At 39.8% G+C, this 24,410-nt stretch overlaps 1 protein-coding gene across 10 annotated transcripts in view; it reads right to left on the bottom strand.

The window, feature by feature from the left end:
• plekha7b (pleckstrin homology domain containing, family A member 7b) overlaps positions 1-24,410 on the bottom strand; it is a 67,244-nt gene that overhangs the window by 34,108 nt on the left and 8,726 nt on the right. For all 10 annotated transcript variants that reach the window (XM_058089287.1, XM_058089286.1, XM_058089285.1 and 7 more), the window contains exon 4: positions 2,643-2,726. In XM_058089287.1, the coding sequence (XP_057945270.1) occupies positions 2,643-2,726 (84 nt within the window). The remainder of the gene's footprint in view (positions 1-2,642; positions 2,727-24,410) is intronic.

Raw genomic sequence — 24,410 nt, 5'->3', positions numbered from 1 at the left:
TACTCTTTTTGGCCATCGTGTTTGATAATCAATAAGGAAGTCCTAACAGCAAAGCATGGTCTGAAGAAAAGCAGCCTTGTTCTTGATCTGTTTTGGGGGTCTCCTGGGAAATTTTCCTCAACGGCTGGAAGAAACCCTGGAGAAACCTGCTTCCTCCTGTAGATTGAGAAATGCTGGGAAGTCCCTGGGGGTCACATTCAGCACTGGGATTAAATTGGGACTTTATTCAAAGTTACTCAGCAATAAGCTTTCAACTTGATTATTTGGAGTGACCCCCGGGGTGCTGTACTGATTCTTCTTTTCAATCAGGAGAAAAAGTAACTTTTTCTCACTTGCTGTTGAGACCACTGTTCATGGAGGACGCACTATTAAAGATTTATGCACAATTTTGAAGTTTGTTCATTCAAACAACATTCATGACGCAATAGAACATGTATGACGAGACCTGCTGTTTAGCGATCTCTGGGATAGATCATCTCAAAGGTGGTCTTTCAACCCAAATTGATTGGTTGATTGATTGAGGTAGGTATTGACTGAGGGAAGTATGACTGTGTGTAACATGAAATGTATGAAACAGCATCAGTCCTCACTGGTCATCTCTTTCTGTATAATTCATACATAATGACAGCAGCCACACACGCACTAAATTTCTATGGTAATTTATCAATTTCTTATATTGCAGTACAACATTGGTTAGTATCATTAAACTGTTTCATAAGAACTAATTCTTATTAATCCATTCCATTCCATTCCAGAACACGTTTTTACAATTCTACTACTTTTACATGCAAATTAAATGCATATAAATTGGTTGGGCAACATGGACCTTAGCATATATCACAATAATTTTGAGATGTATCACAGTACGACAATATAAAATTTTAATTCAGCAAAATCTTGCATAAAAAGCTACAAAACGTAAGCCATATAACTAAATACACTTGTCTCAAATTGTAAAGCATATTTATTTATTGGTAACAAACTGGCTGGATGGAGTCACCCATGCAATTCCAACTACATAAGTAAGATATTTTTTATGACACTTGACATGACATGGGCAAACTGCGCTTTTTTTTTTTTTAAGTAAATTGTGTAGTGAAAGTGTATTTACGGCTAAAACGAGCTACATTCAAAAATAAATGTGCTTCAGAAGGCAGCGGATGCGGTCGGAGGGACACAGCAGAGGTGGATAAACTTGCTTGAGTGCAGTTTTCCTTTAAGTCATAGTAACAGAATGTTCAAAAGAGGCTTGCTGGAAGTGTTTCTGAAGACCTTGCATCCTTGCTCACTGACATCCTGCTCATATTCCTGCACGAGGGACATACAACTGATACTATTATAGGACAATGTTATTGCCAGTGAGGACAGCACTTGACTTTTATACGTCTCCATAAAAATCCCAGGCAAATGAATCGCCATCAGTTTTGTGCCGCTTCAGGCAAACAGCATTTAGTAAGCGTGCACAAGCGTCATATTTCACCTGCTGGTTTGAGGATGATCACATACCTGCTGGTTTTAATTGTGCTCTAAAGCTGTCACACAGCTTTGATGGCTTTGCAAAGGATGACATGCTGACAATGTCATAAAACAAAAGCAGCTGCCACACAACAATGATGCTCCATCCAGCGGTGTGTTTATTCATACAGAATGGCTGCATAATGGAACAAAAACATACAACTATCGGGCTTTTCAAGGCATCTAGAATTTCATCCTCCTTATGACTTCACTGTCATTGAAGAAAACTCCCGCAGTAAAAGTACACAGACACAAAAGGTACATTTGAATGCATCTTGCATCAGTGGCTGATGCTAGAGTCAGGCCTATCACTAAAAAGACTGTGGCGTCTGTGATTGACACAAGTGTAATCTTCCATCTTGTCAATGTCATGGTAGTTATTAATACATCCGTTATTGTGTCCTCTGAGAGTTCTATGAGCATACTCATTTCTCCATTAACTCTTAATTGAAAGGACTGTATTTCCTCTGCTTGTTACAGACTATTAAACTTTGCAAATAATCAAATTATAAAGTCCCATCATATCACCTTGAACTATCCTTGAAACAGCCACTGCAAGGGTGGTCAACGTGCAGCCCTGGTAGAGGATGGGCACGTTGGGGGCACACCTCGTTTTTTATTGGCCTTCCACATATTGTAAAAATAAATAAAAATAATATAACATAAGGGCTGCACAGACCTCACAGCTAGAAGACCCGAGTTCAATCCCACCCTTGGCCGTCTCTGTGTGGTGTTTGCATGTTCTCCCCGTGCATGCGTGGGTTTTCTCCGGGTACTCCGGTTTCCTCCCACATTCCAAAAACATGTTAGGTTAATTGGCGACTCCAAATTGTCCATAGATATGAATGTGAGTGTGAATGGTTGTTTGTCTATATGTGCCATGTGATTGGCTGGCAACCAGTCCAGTGTGTACCCTGCCTCTCGGCCGAAGACATCTGGGATAGGCTCCAGGACCCCCGCGACCCTCGTGAGGATAAGCGGTAGAAAATGAATGAATGAATATAACATAAACAAATGTTTTGAAATGTGTTAAAGGGGAACTTTAATTAACACACAGGAACTCACACCTAACACATTGGAAACATTTTGGACACCCTTTGTCTAAAGCAATAGCAAAAACCACTTACTTGTCCTCAAGCATGTATTCTGTGTTTTCCTGTGAAATCTGCCCGGTAATAGGGTGTCGGAATGATGTACACCTCAGGTTGTGGCTGCAAGACAAGAAATTGAGAAAATTAGTAACACGGAAGGAGATATTTGACATTTTCTTGATAAATAAATTACAGTCGTCTCTCACTACATTGTGGTTCAATCACTGCTCCCTCATTCTATAATCTTTTTTGGAAAATTAATGAATGAATGACCACTGTTTCATGGCTGATTATGGTATATTATAAGTCACAAAATATTGAAAGACAAGTTATACTGTATGCAGTATTTTGCTTACTTGGCACTAGTTACATTGATGAGGCATGACATTAAATTAGATGACCTTCACAATGTATGTAAGTCAGCCGGCATGTCCCGCATGAAATAGCGTCTTCCCCACTCCATTTGAAACCCTTGATCAACTTGAGAATAAACAAATTGGAGGCTACTGACTTAGCTAGGTAGCATGTTATGTTTAAAGCAGCGACCGTCTCTTGCGTCCCTGTAGTGATTCCATAGCCTTTTCATTTAATGTCTTGTAAACAAAGAAAAATGGGAGTGTAAAGGTGACTGTAGGGGTGTTATTTCATGTCTACACGGCTCTAACAAGGTTAAATATTCAACATTTCGTTGGCAATTTCACTGCTGTGTTATTTTGCAATGACAATAAAGGAAGTCTATGTCTATGTCTAAATATCATATTTAAAAAGTCAAACAGTTTTCCTGTGTTCTAACTATGAACACATTCAATGTATATACTATATATACTATACTATATATAATATATATATTAATACTGAATCATACTTAGCAGAAATTTAATTATCATCGTCAAGCCAATTAACCGCGATAATCAAGGGACTACTGTACTGGATGTTGTCATAGAATCAAGTAAAAGACTTGCACAGTGCTCAGTGGTAAAGATATTACTTCTGTCATGGTTACTCTAAACAAAACCTAAATCCTTTTACTATGGATTGGGACCAAAACAAATATTTTAAGTCACACAGTTCTATGCCAACAAACATAAGCAGCATAAACAATAAAGTACACAAATTCCCCACCGCTTTACAATGCTACAAATACAAAATAAACATAAGCATAACATAAGCATGTTTACACACTTAATCGTCAAGTGCACCATAGGTAAACACCAAATATGACTGCATAGCTTTGCGGTCGGCTTTGCAGCAAAGTTGAGTGGTACAAACAGCACGTAGCAAAGATTTATAAGTTGACATTTCAGAAAAGTTCAGACGATATATTGAAGAGGACTGATATTAAGGGATTGAGCCCACAGAAAAAGATCAGATATAAACACCACATGGACTTTGGCAATAGCACTTGCCATACCCCCTCCAAACCCCCCAGACACACACACAGGCATTTGGCCAGGCTTGTTCCTGGTACCAACTCATCATTGGCTGAGCTGCACTGGACACACACTGTAGAGCACTGCACCACCAGCACATCCCCTGTTAATTAGAAAGCTGCATTCTTTGAGGCTTTTGTTTCAGCCACATTACTTCTGAACTATTTGTCACGGAATTTTGCAGCATCCCAGTTAGTGCGGCAACACTGCAGCACAGAACATCTATTTGTTTGCAGCAAGATTCTTCAATGCTTGTGGCAGTGGGGTCCCAAAGAGCAAAATGAACTTTTGGTGCGGATTAGCTAGTACAGATATATTTTGTATCTGCCATGACTACTATGAAACTACCATGTAGTCATGAGAATTAAAAAAACAACAACTTAAAGGGGACCTATTATGCTAATTTTTCAGGCCTTTATATTGACTCCTACAGAGAAGCTACACATGATAACCAGCACAGAAAGCTTTCTAGATCTTCCAGAATCTGCACCTCTTCTAGCTGTATTTCTTTGGATTTTGTGCTTCCCACGAAAATTATCTGTTTTAATTTTTTCCACCCATGGCCCGCCTCCATGCATGCCCAGTCCTCTGCAGTTGGTCATACCGAGTGCTTGAGACTTATAGTTTGTGCCGCTAGCTGCGAACCCAACTTTATAAAAGTTGATAAAAAACGTCAATTTATTCTTTCAAAATATCCGGTTTTGACATACAGCCATATGTGTTGGATCCCGAATCCAATCCAGAAGTACAGACTGGACAGTCCGAAGTTTCTCAGGAAAAGAGGTTTCTTCAAGACATCTCTCAATGGTAATTAGCTTTAGCATTTTAGCGTTAAGTTTTCTCCAGCATCTGTAATGTGTAATGTTTTTTGCGGGACTACCAGTGTTTAAAAAAACTTGGGTAGAGCTACCCACTGATTGTGGTGGGAAACGGACATTATCAACCCTGCTTCCTGTATGCACACTCTATAATGCTACACAGACAACCACTTTTGTTCCATGGCTTACACAAAACACAGAACACTGACAAATTGTTATTTACTGCTTGCTCTTCTAACTCTTCCATACGACCAAGTAACGTTGCAAAGGCATCAGGCTTTAGCAGCAGTTTGTCGGCTAGTCCAGCTGCATACTAGCATACTTGACAGATCAAAATATTTGTATTTTGCTGGTAGGGAATCAGGAACTCCACCCACTTGTGCCTGGTGGTGGCGTAAACAAATGTGTCTTTCCCTTACACACAAAGAAACACTTTTTACAAGCTGCTGCTAGCAATGTAAACAGAGAAGCAGAGTTTGCGGGAGGGCAGAGAGTGTATCTGGCCTACAGCCATAAGAAACCCTACTCCTCTGTGACATCACAAAGAAACAGTTTTGCAACGCCTTCTGAAACCGAGTGTTTTGAGACATCCCAAACTTCTTTCAGGGCTCACTTCCAAATGTGCAAACCTCATTATCTGAAACTTCGGCATCGTTGAACACGAGAATACAACATTTTACCTATATTTATAGGTCAGAAAAGTGGGAAAAGCATAATAGGTCCCCTTATAGTTCAAAAACCTTGGCCAAGATTGCATTAACTCCTTGTGCAACATAAAATTGTGTAATGAAAACAAGTCAATATAAATAATAAGGCTTGATTAATAACAAATTAACCCCTGTGGGACAAGGAGGAACTCAAGACTATAAGAGTCAAGCTTCATTGACTCTGGGGTACTTGACAAAGACTGGACTCACTCGTGCTTACAGCTACAGCTTGGCTGCTGAACTTGTTGGGCATGTGAGCGTTCCTTCGCATTTTCTTTGTTATGAGTGACTCAAGTGAATCAAGTACCCGATTCACTTCAGTGAGTGAATCACAAGAACCTGAGCCAGTTAAGAGGAATTTAGTTTCCCATTACTAGTGCTTTCATTGCATCGAAAAAACTTCAATTCTAAAGCAAATTGTATTATTTGTTTGTTTAGTTGTTGATTTACTAGTTAGCAGGCTAGTTTCTCGTGACGGAGAACTCTGTAAAATATTAGGATCAGTCACCCCAAATGTGTGTAAGTTTTCCATTTTTGTCATAAGTGACTGAGAGGAGTATAAGTGAGGTGCTATTGTTTGACGTTATGAGACGAAAGCTATTTATGTCCTTGTGTTCCATCTAGCAAAGTAATACATTACTTATTCATGAATTTACACCTGCTTATCCTTTTCAGAGTCATGTGTGAGTTGGAGCCTATCCCAGCTGATTGAGGTGCGAGAGACGGTGTACACACTGGACTGGTCACCAGCCAGTCACAGGGCACAGAAACAACCATTCCCATTAACACCTATAGTCTCCGATTAACCAAATATGTTTTTGGAATGTGGAAGGAAGTCTGAGTACCTGGAGTCAACCCACGCTAGCACGGGTAGAAACATGCAACATGAAACTCCACACACACGCAGAAGTCAGAGCTAAGAATGAATCTAGAAGCACCTTGGTGTGCCAACCATCGACATGCACCACAAAATAGATGAGACAATATTTCTGCACCATCTCCACCTGTTTAAATCACATACATCCTTACATACATCTAAGCCACACTGACCAAAGGGGTCAGCTGGAGTTTTTGTTTCCAAAAGCAGAGTAGAATGACTCACAATGACTCACTCAATGTGGCACTGTTTACATTCACAGTGCAAATTGTACACATGCATTTAAAGTGCCAATTTCAATGACTTAAGGCCACTATCTTCTGTTGGAAATAAGGTGTGTTGCAGGTAAGGCAGTTCAAAGTTTTTGTGTACACACACCGGCTCTGCACAATGTAATCAGATCAAATGCATTTTTTTTCTTTTTGAATGAATTATACGTTTTAAATAAAATAACAAATAAAAGACATGTATGTCTTTATAAAAATAATAATAATGCTCAATTTGTGTTAACTTAAAAACACATATATTATTGTGATTGTAGTTTACAGCAATTACAGTATACAGCTTGCATAGAAATTACATCCTTTCTGCCTCCCTTGCTGTGCCCACTTGCACATTTCCGCAGGGGTCCATATTTAACCACAATGTGATCCCAATCCAACACAAGGATTTAACCAGTACACAAATTATAACTCCTTCACAAAACATGCACATCGTCAGCCTGAACCTCTTCACAACACAAAGCAGCATAGCCACTACAACCACACAATACACACTTTGAAGACTCACCTGACATCGCACATAAAGTCATCATGAATCAGCTGCTAGTTTCCCTGCGATGCCACAGCTCCTGGGAATTCTTTCAACATTATCAAGACAGGCACAGCAAGCCAAGGATGTAGTGATGCTCAAACTGTGCAGTGTAACACTTATAGAGGGGATGGTAAAGTGCCAAGTCCCTCCCATCAGGGGAATACCTCAGCTGCTTATCAGATCCTCCTCCCTCTCTGTGTTTCATTTTTCTACATTCTACACTCCCCTTTTCAAAGTGTTACATTTGCTTAACACTTTTCAAAGACAATATGAATGTGTGAACTGGAATCCAGAAGGATGTACACTCCTGTACTGTACTGTGCTTCAGGCATCGAAATAGTTGAAATAAAGATGTTGCTTTTTTAACAGTATTTTGTTTACTCAAAAGTGTAACCAGTATTTTTCCTCTGTGAATAAACATGACAAACACAATGAAAGGGACCACTATAGTAAATCAGTCAGACACCATATCCACTGGCTTGGCTGTCTACTGTGAAGCAGATGATATGTTCTTATTAACATGGAACGTCATATGAATAAAAAATTCAATATGCAAAGCAAAGACCCAGAAATAAACTTGTAAAAAGGGCATGTCAAGGTCCTCGTATCAAGTGGTTTATCCCTCACATTGACCTGTGATCTATGCTAATAAGGAATTTCAAACTAATCCTGGTATGCTGGTGGAGACACAAACATAAGCTTGGGTAAATATTGAATGGCACGTGTTGTAAACATATAGGGTTTGGTATATTTTGGGGACGTTTTATAATCACTGTGGGCTGCACAGTGGACGAGTGGTTAGCGTGATTGACTGGCGACCAGTCCAGGGTGTACCCCGCCTCTCGCCGGAAGACAGCTGGGATAGGCTCCAGCATACCCACAACCCTTGTGAGGATAAGCAATAGAAAATGAATGAACTTTTATTTTCATAGCTTATTTGAACCAAACAAAGACAATATGCTTGTTTTACCAGAGCATTAAGAAAATGCTGGTATCCACAACTCTTCTCACATTATTAACTGCAAACCTGAATGAAAAGCAGGTTTGCCCACCTCCACTGTGCCCCCCCAGTCATATCCCGCTGCCTTCTGAACCGCCAATGTAGCCGACCCCCTCTTCTGTGTTCTCGGCATCCCAGAGAGGAGACAAAATGCCGGCAGTCATCCAGCAGCTTGGGACCACTGCTGAAATCAGTGCGCACAACGTGCTTTTCACGGTCACGCAATCTGTGCATGCTCATTGGGCAGCCAAACGGGAACGTGCCGAGACATCCACATACCACAAACGTGCACATAGAGTCAGAAGTGGTTGCAGAGGGCCCATGCATCACACGTCATCCGTAGCCCAACGCAGCCCCGCACACAACAAAAGTTCCTCCTGCACTAAAAGTGCTACATAGTGTCTACATGCTGCAAAATCCTTACTGAGGTGGTACTTATCCCCGAATTTTGCCCACATTTGCAAGTACAGCGGGTTGCTTTAGTCGCTGCCTGACAGTCAATTCTTGATTGACTTGACAGGGTGTGGGGAGTTTTCAAGTCTCATGATGACTTGACAGGTCAATTCTCATGCATATGTACCTTTTATTCAACATTTCTATGCATTTCAAATTATTTTTTGCATGTAAAACTAGAATTGCAAAACTATAAAATTGTGTCTTGTGTTAACATTATTGGCTTAGTGGAACGGAGGAAACTGTTTTGAATTATTTATTATGGGGAAAATCGATTCTGTTGGACGTCCATTTCGATTACAGTGTGACCTTCTGGAATGAATTAATGTTGCCAAGATTCCAATGTATGTCCCATAAAATGATTCTGTGGAGCAAATTGACCTTTGAATTTAAACCAGTACAGTGCAACCTGTTATTTGTTGAGTCCAAATGTGTTCAATGGTGTTTCATGTTCCTGTTAATAGCATATAGATAGCATAAACGAGTAAAGACAAAAGATTTTAAGTGTAAATCAAAAGTAAGTCACTTCATCACAAGCCATGAACATCATTGTAATAGCTTATCGTATTGTGTTAGTCCTTGTCTTGTAGTTTGCAATTAGGCATAAATCAATGTTGTGACGCTCAACGAAAGTCATTTCATGCAGTTTAGCTGCTGATATGCTTTGCGGATCATATCAAAGAGGTGTCACAAATATGATTAATACCCACAAATTTTGAGCAAGCAGATGGTATGCTAAATAAGAGAAAATAAACCAGTGGATATGCACGTACCACAGCAATATTCAAGTCAATCAGCCCACCCATTGAGAGAGGGAGAGAGGGAGAGAGAGAGAGAGAGAGAGAGAGAGAGAGAGAGAGAGATCCTGAATCCCTGAGCATGCTGCAGCATCCAGACTAGCAGGCTGAGTGAAATAGCCCTTAATAACAGTGCACACTGTCTTTCTGCAAGCCATTAAGCAGATAAGCATTCTGCAGCATGATTTGCACAGGTTGACCGACCTTTATCAGTTTCATAGCAGAGCACAGCAGCCTGGCTCAGTTTAATGGCTGATTCTGCTGCCTTTCAGTGTGCAAATCAAACATGTGCCACAGCGCTGACTGGTCTTTCCTCGTCATTGTCATTCACAACTATCATTATCGCCTTTACTACTCTAGTACAGAGAGTGGGCTGCAGCCATTACAACTTGCAGCCGTATGTTTGCTGATGTATGCAATCAAAGACAACGTCAATACAACATTAAAGGAAAATATAAGCTCCTTGGCAACCAGCAAATCACTCCAGAACAAAAAAACGTGGACAAACACACAAAAGCCTCACACACAAAAAAAAACGCAAACACACGAGTGCCTGTGTCTTAACAGTCAGAAGGTTGGGCACAATCTGAAAGAGCAGTCTAGGCTAACACTTCATTAACATGCAAGGCACACACGCACAGTTCTGACACATCACAATCTATTGTCCCAGCGGTGCATTCAAAAACACCAGCAATCAGAAACACAAGCAAGGCAGCTAACTGACTGCTTACTTTTCATAAAGAGTTGTAAAGTGACCAAACACTCTGCATACACACAGTAATTTCTTACCATTGGGATTTTTATAGCCAAGTTAAAATTCAATGCTCCTATTTCCAATAGAACTTTTAATTATATTTATAGTTTCCAAACACAGTATGTGCTTTTCTCTAACATGCTACTGCGGCTATTTGTGCATGCACACTGAGGTTATTAAGGTGCAATGAGGATGGGGAATGGGGCAATAGGCCAGTTTAAATGTAATACAACATAACTTTACAAATTTCCATTACGTGGACACTTAATTATGAAAACCAACATGCCTCTTCTTGCCAACCCTGGTGTCTTTCTTCCCCACCATTCCTCTGAACTGAGATCAGTACTTCAGAGAGAAATAAGCAGAGGTTCAAGGGCACCTTGTTCTGACAGACAACAGAGACAGACAATTTTACACAGCATGCACGTCAAGCTTCATAAAAAGGTCCTGGCCCGTCTCAGATGACGAGCTCACGAACATGTCACTGGCCTCGGGAAATCCCAAGTTAATTAGCAGTAATAGGTTGGCTTTTCACCTATGGAGGCTGCGCACTTGTTAAAGTATGTATAGCATTCATCTGTGACATATTGTATAGGTCAGAATGTGGTGTAGGTGAATGGCACTTGAATGAGAGGATATCATCACAGTGAAATAGTGTGGATGACAGCAGCAATGGTGTACTACTAGTGTATTGCTTAGTATTTACACTAACTACAATACATGGCACACCACCGAAGGATAGATTTCCCAAAGGTTTTTTGTCCACTAAAGGTAAACCTCTGCAAAGAACCATATCACATGTCAGGGCTGATCATCGACATAACAATAACGTTCACAATTTTCACAATTTTCACAGACATCCATCCATTTTCTATACCGCTTATCCTCACGAGTGTTTGGGGGGGTATTCATTCATTCATTCATTCATTTTCTACCGCTTTTTCCTCACAAGGGTTGCGGGGGGTATGCTGGAGCCTATTCCAGCTGACTCTGGGAGGCAGGGGCAGGGGTTTCACATACAGTACTGTGGAAAAATGCAAACCTACATGGCCCTACATGTAAAAAGCAATTGCCCCTCTATTATTAGTTATTAGATTTAGGGCGAAATCACTTTTTCCCCACAGAGCCATGTAGGTTTGGATTTTTTTCTCCCTTAATCATACAATGTTTCATTTAAAAACTGTACTTTGTGTTCAAAATGTCAGTAATGTTGCTATTGTGTTGTCAATGATTAATTTTAAAATGTGTTCAATGATTTGAAAAATTTACGTATGACAAATATCCATCCATCCATTTTTAATGCCGCTTATCCTCATTAGGGTCTTGGAGGTATGCTGGAGCCTATCCCAGCTGACTTCCTGCAAGAGGCACCATACACCCTGGACTAGTTGCCAGCCAATTTGCACGGCACGTACAAACAAACAACAATTCAGGCTCACATTCACACAGAGGTTCCAATTAGTCTAGCATCTATATTTTTGGAATGTTAGAAAAAGCAGCTTCCAACAGAGGTAAAAAAAAAAGGTTAGTACCAATGAAGGGCTGCAATTTGGTATTGATCAAAATTAAGATTAATCTGCCTTTGGGGAGGGTTCGTCATCCCCTCACAGCGACACTTCCAACTGAAAAAATGAGGTTGTAAATGGGATGTGACAGCACACTCCAAATTGCAGATAGGGGTTGATGAGAAAAATAGACCCAATGAACAATGCAGAGCACCTGATGGATGTGTTACGTGACCTCTCGTCATATATACATGAGACTTTTAATAGACAAAATACATTACTCTTAAGGGACCCAAGTCCTCCTCTGCACTTTAGGTGAATTTGCTAGTGTATAATCTCTGTACTTTGGAAAAGCATTAATTTGGGAAGCAATAATGATTCAGTTTGTTGAATTTGCCTATTATGTTTCATTTTGTGTGTGGGCAAAAAAAAAAAAAAAACTCAGATCCAGAGCATCTCTTGATGCTAAACAGTCCAAGCATATCGCAAAGCCAAACACAGCTAATCGCTTAGCCGTGCAATGTAGGACAGAAGGGGATGCAATACATTGGGGAAGGGTAAAGCTGTGTATTTCCAGCAGGAAATACACAGCGGACTTGAACACAATAAGCTGAGGGCAAGCAGAAAGGAAGGGAGGGGTGTTATGTGAAGTAACTATATTTGAAGGTACACAAATCACATTCAGAAAGGACCCTTTGTGATACTTATAAAACACTTATGACTACACTGTCATTAATCACACCAAGGCCATTTGAAATTGGTTCTTATAAGAAAACTGTGCCCAACGTGCAGAGTGACGGGGAGCATGATGTTTGACATGGTGATGAGTATGTTTTATTACCTTATGAAATACATTCAAGCGGTAATTCATTTGAATTTGAACGACTCACTCTTCAATCCTTTCAGAAGAACCCCACCAATGTGTAGGAGGCTTAAACAGCAAACAATCACTGCACTGTCAGCAGAATAAAAAACTCAAGTATGAAGCTTGAGTTTGGGAAACAATAAGGAGTCAGCTGAGGTGTACATAAAAAAACTAAACAGCAGGCATCAGACAATATACTGCTACTTCTCATCTTTTGAAGACTACCAAGACAATATGAATTAAAATCTTCATTTCAAATAATTTTCAGATATCCTACAATAATGTATTCAAAGTGTGTTCCACAAAATATAGACTTGATGCTGGAATTTGTGCTCATTTTCCGGCCCTCTGTATTTAGTTATTTATGTTATCATCATTATATCTGTCCAAACAAAAGTACAGTTGGTTGTATCCAGCATTAAAGTGAACAAATAAAGTGAAGAAACAAGGAAGGTCTAATAATTTTTTTTCCATGACTCATTTGGCAACATTTTCAGCCTGGAGTGCATTATTTCTATTTTGAGTGTTTACTATGGTTTACCATTTCATACAGCTACTACAACTACTACTACTACTACTGTTATACACACTGGTCTGCAACATGCCCCTGTCTGATTCTACCAAATACTCTTATTCTACGTACACACTCCAGTCAGCTTGCACGCTCATTCACTGACACAAATTGCATATGTTCATGGTCAGATTATCTTTCTGATCTCTTATCTATGTAATCCCTCAATATCCAAAACAAATTGAAAAAAAAGATACAAAAATACTCTGTTTGACCTCGTGTTTTCTCATTTTGGTGCATCATTACCCCGCTTCCGAACTTTGACACAAAACTAATTAAAGTCAGTTACCTCAAGCACAGCACATTTCACTGTTAGGAGATGTGCATCTAATGATAAACAACTGTGGTACTTTTGTGTATTCTACCAGAAATGTAGCATTCCTCACATTCCTCTGTAGAAAGAGTGTATGTATATGTACTTTATATTTGTGAGAGATACATTACATATTTCTGACATATATTAATTTAATCTTTGGCAAAAAAGAGGGACAGATAATCAGATTCGGCGTCATCACTAGCAAACATACAAAATCTCCTTGGACAATCCTATTAATACAAATTTTTATGTTTCCACATAAACATAAGTACATCTCTAAAATACAATGTAGCAATTACTGCAGATGCTCTGGGAAGCCAGATGGCAGTAGTGAGGTGTTTCAAATGATGCTAAAGCACACCATAAAGAATACTAATAAACATTATTAATTATGCAAATCATTCAAATCAAATCAAGTAATTGAGTTTTAATCTAGATTTGGGCAAATAGCATCACAAGTTGAAGCCAATGCAGTGCCATTCATTTGTTAATTTTCTTGTCCTCAGGTAGCTTTGCAAAAGATTTATTCATTTATTATCGACTCCGAAACCGACAATGTTAGAAAGTGGTTTTCAGCAATAGTCTGGAAGTCCTCGGGAGCACTTGAGAGTGTGACCATTCACAGCGGACTGCACGTACACAGAGGTGGGCGGTGGGTGGAATTTATTAAAATAAACCATTTCGGAACGCCAAGGAAATACAGCTGGAGTAGGTGCAGATTCTGGAAGATCTACAAAGCTTTCTGTGTGGGTTATCACGTGTCGCTGCTCTATCGTCCACAACTAAATACAAAGGGTTAAAAATTAGCACAATTCAGCATTAACTATTCTTCAAATGCAGCTACTGCCATTTTGTGGCCGTTCAACTTATTTGCCTCCAACCACTGCTGTTAATGCCAATGTTTTTTAACCTAGTTTTTCATTGGAGAACCCATTGGTTAATTGCTTCCTCTCCACATCCGACCACACAGTTGGTGACTCTCGGCGACTTCATTAAATAGTGAATTGAATTGTTAATAGGAGCATCAATTAAATTTTTTTCACAATTATAGATTCAACATTGTCCTCCTGATCCGTAAATGTATGTAAATGTATGCAACTTCTTCCTTGGCCATACAGTATACTAACCCTCCATGGAGTTTTATCGTCTTTAAAGAGTTAAGAAGTTAGGAGCCATTTAGCTGAAGTTTACCTACATACAGTATGTTTTTTCACACATACAGGGAGGCTTTCACACAATCAATTTAACCAGAGTAATTAAATAAATTAGGAGAGGTTCAACTTGGCTGAGAGAGGATAACTGAATTCAATGGCTATTTTTGGATCTTTGAATACAGAGAGTGGGGTGTAGACACTTTCGAGGCTCATTAAGTCAGGTAAGTGGTGGAAGGTTTAATGACACACCACCCTAAACCTCAGTGTTACCAACAGAAGAAATGTATTATCTAAGCAGTCCTTTCACTGGAATTTCCTTGCACACACGCACATGCAGTAGAGGAGTGATTTACAGTTGATCATAATCTGGAGATTTTTTAAAAGGTCACAGTCTTAATAAGCAGAGAATGTACTCCCCTTTTTAAATACCCCAACCTTCTGTTCAGCATCACCATTACCGTCTTTTCCGATAGGGCGTCTCCCTTGAAAAGTAGTGAAGCAGAGGTCGCCTCCTTTCTCTGGTGCTGCCTCCCACCCTCCTGCCTATTCGTGGGTGTAATGTCCCATGAGCCAATTTTAGGTGTGTCATTTTTCAAGTCCAGCCACTCAAAGTTGCAGTTAACAAAGCCATGACCTGTATGGACTAAGCATACAAATGAGGTAGAATGACTGCTGGCCACAAGATCAGAACAGTGTGGACATTAGAGCAGACATCGCTCAGTCACGCCACATAAATCACAGCTTAAACAAATGTCCTAACTGACATACTGATTCAAAGCTCACAAACTTACCTGCATTTTGCATCCTGACATAAGTGATGGCTTAAAGGGGACCTATTTTTCGGCCCTTTGTATTGAGTTGAGGACTCCTATAGAGCAGCTACACACAATAACCAGCACATAAATCTATCTATAGGTCAGAAAAGTGGAAAAAGCGTAATTAAGTGTACTGTGTACGGATCCATGAGCCACACACATCTCAACATCAGGTTCACATTTTATATAGAGAGCATGTCACTTATCTTAACATATGGGAAACTTAGAAATAAATAATGTGACATCACTTCTTACAACACACTCAAACATTTATCCTTAGAAAATATACAAATATTAAAGTAACGCCATGCATCCTTTGTTTTTTTTTCTGTAAGTGGACTTATGTGGTTTTGTGGTTTGGACACCCCTGCCCTAAAGTGTATACATACATACATCTGTGCACATAGGTTGGTTCTCATAGCAGCTGGGCTCAAAACAGAGACGCAAGTCCATGTAAACATCCCCTTTGTCTTTTTTCAACACAGTGCAGAGGGGAGGAATGCAGCATATCCACCACTGTACTTGCATAGACGTCACCGAATTAACCACGAATACAAATGAGCATCATAATGATCCCAAGTCTGCTTACACAGACAAACGGTCAGTGGCCTATTATTAGGCACCGCAGTGAAGACCTCTCTCGGCCACATCATCAGACTGCACACTTAAGTCACTTGCACTCACAGTAACATTTATCGGTGTGCAATAAGAAGCGCATAAGCTAGAAAGCTATAGCAATCGATTACATATAAGGAGAGCGGATGAGATACACACCTGTATGTCACGCCATACACCGGCCGCCTCTTGTAATCGACTTGTGAGGACTGTCCTGGTTGGCCCAACATGTTAGCTGCAGGTCTGTGATTTGCTGTGCTTTCCTCAATGGTGACTGCCTACTCACGCAGCTTACTCTGCTGCTGTTGCTGACGTCCTCTGCTGAGCACACTGGCATTGATTCATTCAAAACATCCACCATCCCACCGCTCCTGTGAGCCCGCTAAGGTGTAGCTACAATTACATGCACTCACTGAGTGGTCCCATCTCTGAGGGTATTACCCTTTTGACGGGTATTATTAAGGCCAGCCAACCTCACCGAGGTGTCTTTTTAAGAGCCTCTGAAGCACAAAGTTAAACCACAGGTACAAAGCATTAGCCATAAGCCATAATCTATCTCTCTACTCCCCCACATTTGCTCCCTCTAGCCATATTCTTTCGCACCCACCTCGCATCTGCTCATATTCCAGAGCTGTGCCTCCTCAACACAACGCTTCCCTGAACAGGACGCCCTCTCTGCTCCATTCTCTCTGCAGTCATCCAGAAACAACGTGTATTACAAATGGAGGATACTGGAGTCATGGCTGGAAATTATACATAACACTTGGAACGCTGTTGTCTTTAGTTTGTAAGATAATTTTGTGTGATAATTTACATTGTGGGCGGCACGGTGGACAAGTGGTTAGCGCACAGACCTCACAGCTAGGAGACCAGGGTTCAATTCCACCCTCCGCCATCTCTGTGTGGAGTTTGCATGTTCTCCCCGTGCATGCGTGGGTTTTCTCCGGGTACTGCAGTTTCTTCCCACATTCCAAAAACATGCTAGGTTAATTGGCGACTCCAAATTGTCCATAGGTATGAATGTGAGTGTGAATGGTTGTTTGTCTATATGTGCCCTGTGATTGGCTGGCGACCAGTCCAGGGTGTACCCCGCCTCTTGCCCGAAGACTGCTGGGATAGGCTCCAGCACCCCCCGGAAAATGCAGTAGAAAATGAATGAATGAATGAATTTACATTGTTAACAAATTTCACACCACAAACACCACATATTAAAAATCTTGTCAATAAATGAATAATTCATATAAATAGCAATACATCGTTAACTCAATCAATCCAAGTAAATAATGTTTTTCTTTTACATGTAAATAATGTAGGTACAAATACAACAACATTAACTATTATTCAATTTGGAATATTTGGAACTGAACTGTGTGTGTGTGTGCATGCAATCCCTTCAATGCATAACCTCATGCATGCTACACTTCCCCATGCTTTTTCACTTCCTGCTTGCTGTGGAGCTGTGTTATAAAATATGTGTACATAGTACATTCGGTATTTAAAAAGATGTTTAAAGGAGAGATTAAAAGTTACTGCATTATGGAGAGCTCACGCTTCAAATGGTTCACTATTGCTTGAAGATTGTTAGTTAGCCAATGCTTAAAGGTTAAAAGGGGGGGGCTTTTACCGCAGTAGTAATAATAATAGACGATATGCACAACTGACAGTTAAGATAAAGATTTGATTAAAGATTAAATCGATAACATCAACATGCACACGTCAGTCTTTTTGACTGAAAATGAAAACTCAAGAGCTTTACTTTATATTTGGCACCACCGGCTCAAGTTCATGACTGCAAGTTACTGTTATTTCACAGGTCATAGGTCTGTCCTCACTCATGCAAACCTGAGACAGCCACATTATCAGAACAGGAGCATTCACCTCAAAGCAGTAAAGTCAATACGGTCCCTTAAATGGTCAGGACCACGGTCAAGTATTTTTGCTACTCACCCTTAAATAATCAATAGTGAAACAAGTCAATCCAACTCAAAGGCAGACTAAAAGGTGTTTCCGATAGCAAAGCTCAGTCATAGCTCAGTGAAGAGCAATGCCAGATGGGAATATTCTTTGTCGCTGTTGTTTCTGCTCGCCCTCTCTCACTTTAGTCATAGCCAGTGTGTGAACCACACTGCCTGCTCTTTCATTGTATAGCCCTCCTTAAACCTCTCCGGGGTTGAATAAAACGATAACAGCATCCACTTCCTCTGTTTAAGATAAAGAAAGAGGAAACCCCACCGGGAGCCGTCATTCTTATTGGTGGCCGAAGATGAGCGTCTTTCACCTCTGTGTAAACTGCTGACCTTGGTCTTTGGCTGCAACCAGAGCGTCACATCTGTGCCTGAGCTCTCCTTATCAGATGACACCAGTAGGCTAGGGACGGAGGACACACTACAGCTGAGTGGCGAGCACAGGCTGATGTGCCGCTAAAGTCGATAATCCACAGACAGACTTATAGATAAGACCGATGAAGTCTGGATGATGGTGGTTTTGCTCGATCCATCAAATGGTCCACCAGGTCAATGTTCATATCTCACACTGTCAACCACTTTTAGGGTTCTTATTAAGACAAAACAAAGCTGCCAACATTGTGCTCTATCTCAAAATAGTAAGGTCCCAAAACCCCCAAACAAGCGATAAATAAATGTCAAATGGCTTCAACAGCAAAATCTAGCAGCAAGACTCCCATCTGCCCCTAATTGACATTATCACTCATTCACACCACTGTGCCAGTGATTGGGGACTAAACAGAATCATACATGATTGGAGACTGATTTAGATATAAAAGGATCACAGAATGCATTGATTAGTCTTTATTTCATGAAAAAAGAAATGAAACACACGGTAATTATATTTGGATTAGTTTGCGTCACGGAGTTCAGTAAATGCTCTACACAAAAAAGACCTACCCTGTCAGACCGGCATGTTCATTTGTCTTTTTTTACTCAATACTGCACTAATGGAAAGAACAATTTAGAATCAGGTAATCATGACAAATTCACACAATCATTGAACATAAGCTTACTCATTTATGTTGATGTCTCGAAGTTAAATCTGCTGGATGGAATTTTAGAAAGAAATCTTGAGGCAATTAGTTATACTGGATATTGGAACCTAAAGTGCGCCTTTAACATCCTGATGTATGTGCTCCTATGTGCTGGCAAATCGCAAGGCCTGCACAATATATGGACAAAATATTGCCAATGCTGGCACATGCGATATCCATATTGAAAAGATGCTCGATAAATGAAAATTAATTAAAGGGGACCTATTGTACTCATTTTTTGACCCCTTGTAATGAGTTGGGGTCTCCGATAGAGCATCTTATAACCCGCACAGAAAACTTTATACATTTTAAAGGAATCTGCACCTATTCCAGCTGTATTTCAGTAAATTTGTGCTTCCTGCCAAAATGTTTGTTTTAATTTATTCCACCCTCAGCCCGCCTCTGGACATGCCCACTCTGCTGTGATTGGTCACACGGTCAAAGTGCTTCCTAACTATGAACCATATAAAGAAGTGCGCCCCTCTGTGACATCACAAAGGGGCAGTTTTACCACACTTTTTGAAAGAGAGCGTTTTGTGCCATCCCAAACTTCTTTCAGGGCTCACTTCCAAATGAGAATACTACATTCTATGTACTATTCTACATGTCAACAACATAAAAAATAAAAAGAAATAAAAAGAATGTCAATGAAGCAGAAAAGCATAATGTAACTAATATAATAATAGATTTATCTTTATTTTAGTCATTTTTTAAAATTGCATGCACTTGTGCCATGGCCAGTTATGCAAATCACATGCCGATGTCATTCAGACCTCCCTGTATCTCTCTACAACAGATAGATTGCAGTCCTGTGGCAAACACAGCATGGTTACAGTTAGAACATGCATTGACTGACTTGGCTCCTTTGGCATATTTTAGTTGGCTAACAAATGCATGTTAGTCACCGTCCATTTATACCAAAATGAAATTACACCTCAAGTCTGAAAACAGAGGAAACATTTTAAAGGAGCCAAAATGTGTGATCTTGCCGTATGTAAGCAACATATACATAGTCAAATACTCTACATGATGACTGTGGCTGCTAACTAACCAATCCTGTACTCACACGTGAGGTGAGACAAGAACAGTGCGGTTTCTCTCTCTCTCTGCAGTGGCTCCAGTCACACAGGCTCTGACAGAATGCGGCAACTTTCATCTGAATTAAATCAGAAAGCAGGCAGGCGTGCGAACACACACAGAGGCAGCTGAAAATACTCAGGTGCAGAACTTTCTTCTTGCACAGTTAAAGATGGTTTTAAGATGGACGATGAGTGAATGTACAGTCAACTGTATACCATCAGTCAGCATAGACAGTGAAAGAGGACAGACTACATCATCAACAGGCCATTTAGCGATTCCAGGTCCTGACGCTGTTAAAGTTAAAGACGCTGTCAGCATTAGCGCCTGTACTGTTTCAAACCTCATGTGTTTAATGAGTCGTGCGTCAAGGCCAGCTACGTATGTGAGTGCTGTTCCTATGTACAATAATGTATATGAAAACCAAGAAAATATTTGTTACTACTCAAACATACTGCAAACAACATGACCTTGAAATACATTTCAACTTGAGAACTTCGACACTACACAGGATACATGGTTCCATGGTGGCAATTTGGCAAGTGCCTCAGTTCAAATGAGGAAGCCCAAGCTTAATAGTGCTGTCAAAAACAGTTCAGCTCATCATCCTTTACAGTAATTGCTCAGCACATCATCAAGCGTAATTTAACTACACAATCACACGGCCTGATTAGCAGAAAATGGAAACAAACTTATAAATTCTCAAATGAGCAGTAATATTTAAAGCAGGGGTCTCAAACTCAATTTACTTGGGGGCCACTGGAGCTAGGGTCTGGGTGAGACTGGGCCGCATCAGGTTTTCAGAACAGAAAAATGAATAAACTTTGCTTTGGTTTCAATTTTCTACAAGAAAAGCTCTGATAAAACATTCCACTGTTCTCAAATATCTTACTTTTTATTTTTCTACACAAAATAAGATGAAAAAATAAATAAACAAATCAAGAATAAAGAAAATCAATCAATCAGTAATAAATAAATAAATATAATAATAACAATAAAACAGCAAATAATAAAAACTTAAGAAACCACATATAGTTGGTGGGTAGACAAATTATTTTTTTCAGATTAAAATGAACAAAGCATTATTAGAGCCCTGTAGACATGACAAAACACGACTATAGTCACATTTATACTCTTTTTATTTACAACATATTGCGCAACTGCAGGGTCTTGAGACACATGCTAACTCGCAAACTAGAGAGCTAGCGACCTAAACGGTCGTCTTCAAGTTATTTCCTTTAAACTTAAATAGCCAAAAACGTACCACTTCCACACGGATAGGGAGGATAACTATTAACAGTTATTTAACCTTTAACATGAACATTAATCAAACGTAATATTTTTTTCTGGGTACATGATACCATACAGCATCCATATCAAACTTGCGCGGGCCGCACTAACATTAAACTTTCATATCAAGGCGGGGGCCTCAAACTAGTGTCCTGCGGGCCACATTTGGCAACATTTGGCCCGCGGGCCACATGTTTGAGACCACTGATTTTGGGTATACTTCTGTGAAAATATTTCTGTCAATCTGGTAAAAGACAGGATTGCTTTGTCTCTCTAAGCCACGGGTTGACATAGGCTTCGGTCATCAAATCAAACATATTGTATATTCCACTGTAGACAGCTCACTTGACTCCCTGCATCTGATATTAAGTAGTGCGTGCTTTTACATTTACAGTATGCTCCTGATCAAAATTTTAAGAACAGTTGAAGTGTTAAATATTCGGCCTCAAATCTAAAGCTTTTCAAACACCAACCCGGTGATCTCTCATCTTCAACTTGTTTTGGTAGAAAGACTTACTATGTTTTTTTCCTGCCTGTTCCCAAAGGAATTGGAGTAGGGAGAAACTTGAAAGTGAAATCATTACCTGACAAGTGTCTCTCCGAGCATCAACTTCAACAACCTGCTTTTGAAAGCCAAAAAGTTTCTGTTTAGTGTGATCTGTGCCGAGTCAGAGAACAAGCAACTCACACAGTTTATCGCTCGTTTATTGTTTCCAGACCCAACCCCGAAATTCCACAAAGTAGGATTCCTTTTTTAGGAATATGGTTATGTTGGTAGTTGGTAGTGGAATATGTTGGTAGTGATTGTAGAGAAAACCTGTTCAAGTCTGGTGCTTATCTCACCAAACAATTTACAGCACGCTTGGCACACTTACTAGTTTTATTTAAATCGAGCACTACTTTTAAAATGATCATATTGCACCAGAGCGAAGAAAAGCTCTGACTTGCTCCGGAAGAAGTTGTTTGGTTCCACTTATTGTTTGATTTATAAATCTCTAAACCAGGGGTCTCAAACTCACTAGGACACTAGTTTGAGGCCCCCGCCTTGATATGAAAGTTTAATTTGTTTCATTTGTTTTTTGATTTGTTTATTTATTTTTCCATCTTATTTTGTGTCGAAAAAATAAAAATTAACATTAAACATTTATTTAATAATAAATAACAATTAATTTATCATAATTTATAATTATTTATAATAATTTAATGTTTTATCAGAGCTTTTCCAAAGAACCAAAGCACTGAAAAAGTGGAGGGTATAGCAGAAGCATTGAAGACTATTATATTATATATATATATTTGTAATTAATATTTAATATAATGAATATTTATTATTATTATTTATTTTTTCTGTTTTTAATATATATATATATATATATATATATATATATATATATATATATATATTTTTTTTTTTTTTTTTTTTTTTTAACCTTTGAAGAGGTTTGGACACAGGTTTTGGTAATTTTACCTTTCATTGTAGTTAACGAACACTTCTTCTGCACCGCCACACACACCATTACTAGCCCATTCAACAAGGTGAACTGTGTCCTACACGTCACACCATTGTGCCTGCCTTTGGGTGGGAGTCATTGTTTCCCTTTGAGAATTTGAAAAACTGATGCTACCTACCTACCTTTACCTACCTTCAACACTTGACCTTTTAAGATCAATATTAAATCAACCATTTGGGCCCAACATGGGAAACATTTTTACATTCTTAGAGATTTGACACAAGTCTGGCCTGAGTGGTGGAGATAATGGTAAATGTGCTTCATTTATATAGTGACTCTCACTCTTAAAGTGCCTCTCCAATGTCACCTCAGTCAGCCTTTCACACAATGATGAAGATGGTGGTGGATGCTCCCACCAGCTCATTCACACTTTGATGACAGCTGCAAAGTGAGGGCTCTTTAATTTCCTCAAGGATATGGCGACGGGGGCTGTGGGGAAAGACACCTCAGTAATCAGATGCTATTTACTGTAAATAGATCTTTAGATAGGCCCATCTAGGATATTCTCCCCATGATTACAAATAAACATTGAATAATGGGTCTGTGTTTTATCTGAATGATCTGCCCTTTGTTTACATCAGGGGTCTCAAACTCAATTTCACTGGGGGGCCACTAGAAGTGGGGTCTGGGTGAGACTGGGTCTCGTTGGGAGTAGGCCTGAGAAGTTCAGGGTACCTCACAACATGATACGATTAGCGATGCACGGCTCACGATAACGATAATATCTTGATGCAGTGATATGGTGACACAAAAGATGAAGTACAAGCAGAGTAGAAGCAACAAAATGGCAGTTGTGATGTATTCACCGAAACGAGACGGAGAATGACACGAGGTTGCGCTTTCATGTCTGTCTTGCCGCCCGCGTGTCCTATTTTCATCAGACACTTCTTCCATCCTGCAAAGTCAGCATTGTCTCGTCCACACTACAGAAGCCAAAATGAGTCCATACTTTAGATTTTAGCTAAGCTACCGGATCGTTCCATTTAACTTCACCGTCCGAGTCTGCTAGTTTTCACTTTTTCTTCTGTTGTTTCCGCCCAATTTTCTTCCATTCTGGCATGTAAATTGGTGACTCTGCTCATCGAGAAGGGACAGCACTAGGAGTTCATAGTGGGTGTATTTGAACAATAATAATTAAAACACACAACGCAAGGTAAGAATGTATCAATAATCCATAGTAGGATTTAATATCACAATAGTTAGCGATTACGATGTTTGCCACACCCTTAACGAAGTTAAGTTATGAAGTTGCTGAAGTTATGTGTTTTGAACACAGTTGTTTATTAGTCCCCATTGTAGAAGTTGCCCTACATGTGTTTACTTACCTGCTACACGTTGTGTTGTCATTTTGTGTGTTAGTGCCTAGCGACCCCCCGTCTCCATGTGAAACACTACT

Source organism: Doryrhamphus excisus, chromosome 12, assembly GCF_030265055.1.
Source record: "Doryrhamphus excisus isolate RoL2022-K1 chromosome 12, RoL_Dexc_1.0, whole genome shotgun sequence".
Classification (NCBI taxonomy): Eukaryota; Metazoa; Chordata; class Actinopteri; order Syngnathiformes; family Syngnathidae; genus Doryrhamphus; species Doryrhamphus excisus.
The sequence above is the reverse complement of the archived record's forward strand: the minus strand, read 5'-3'. Positions and strand labels throughout refer to the sequence as shown.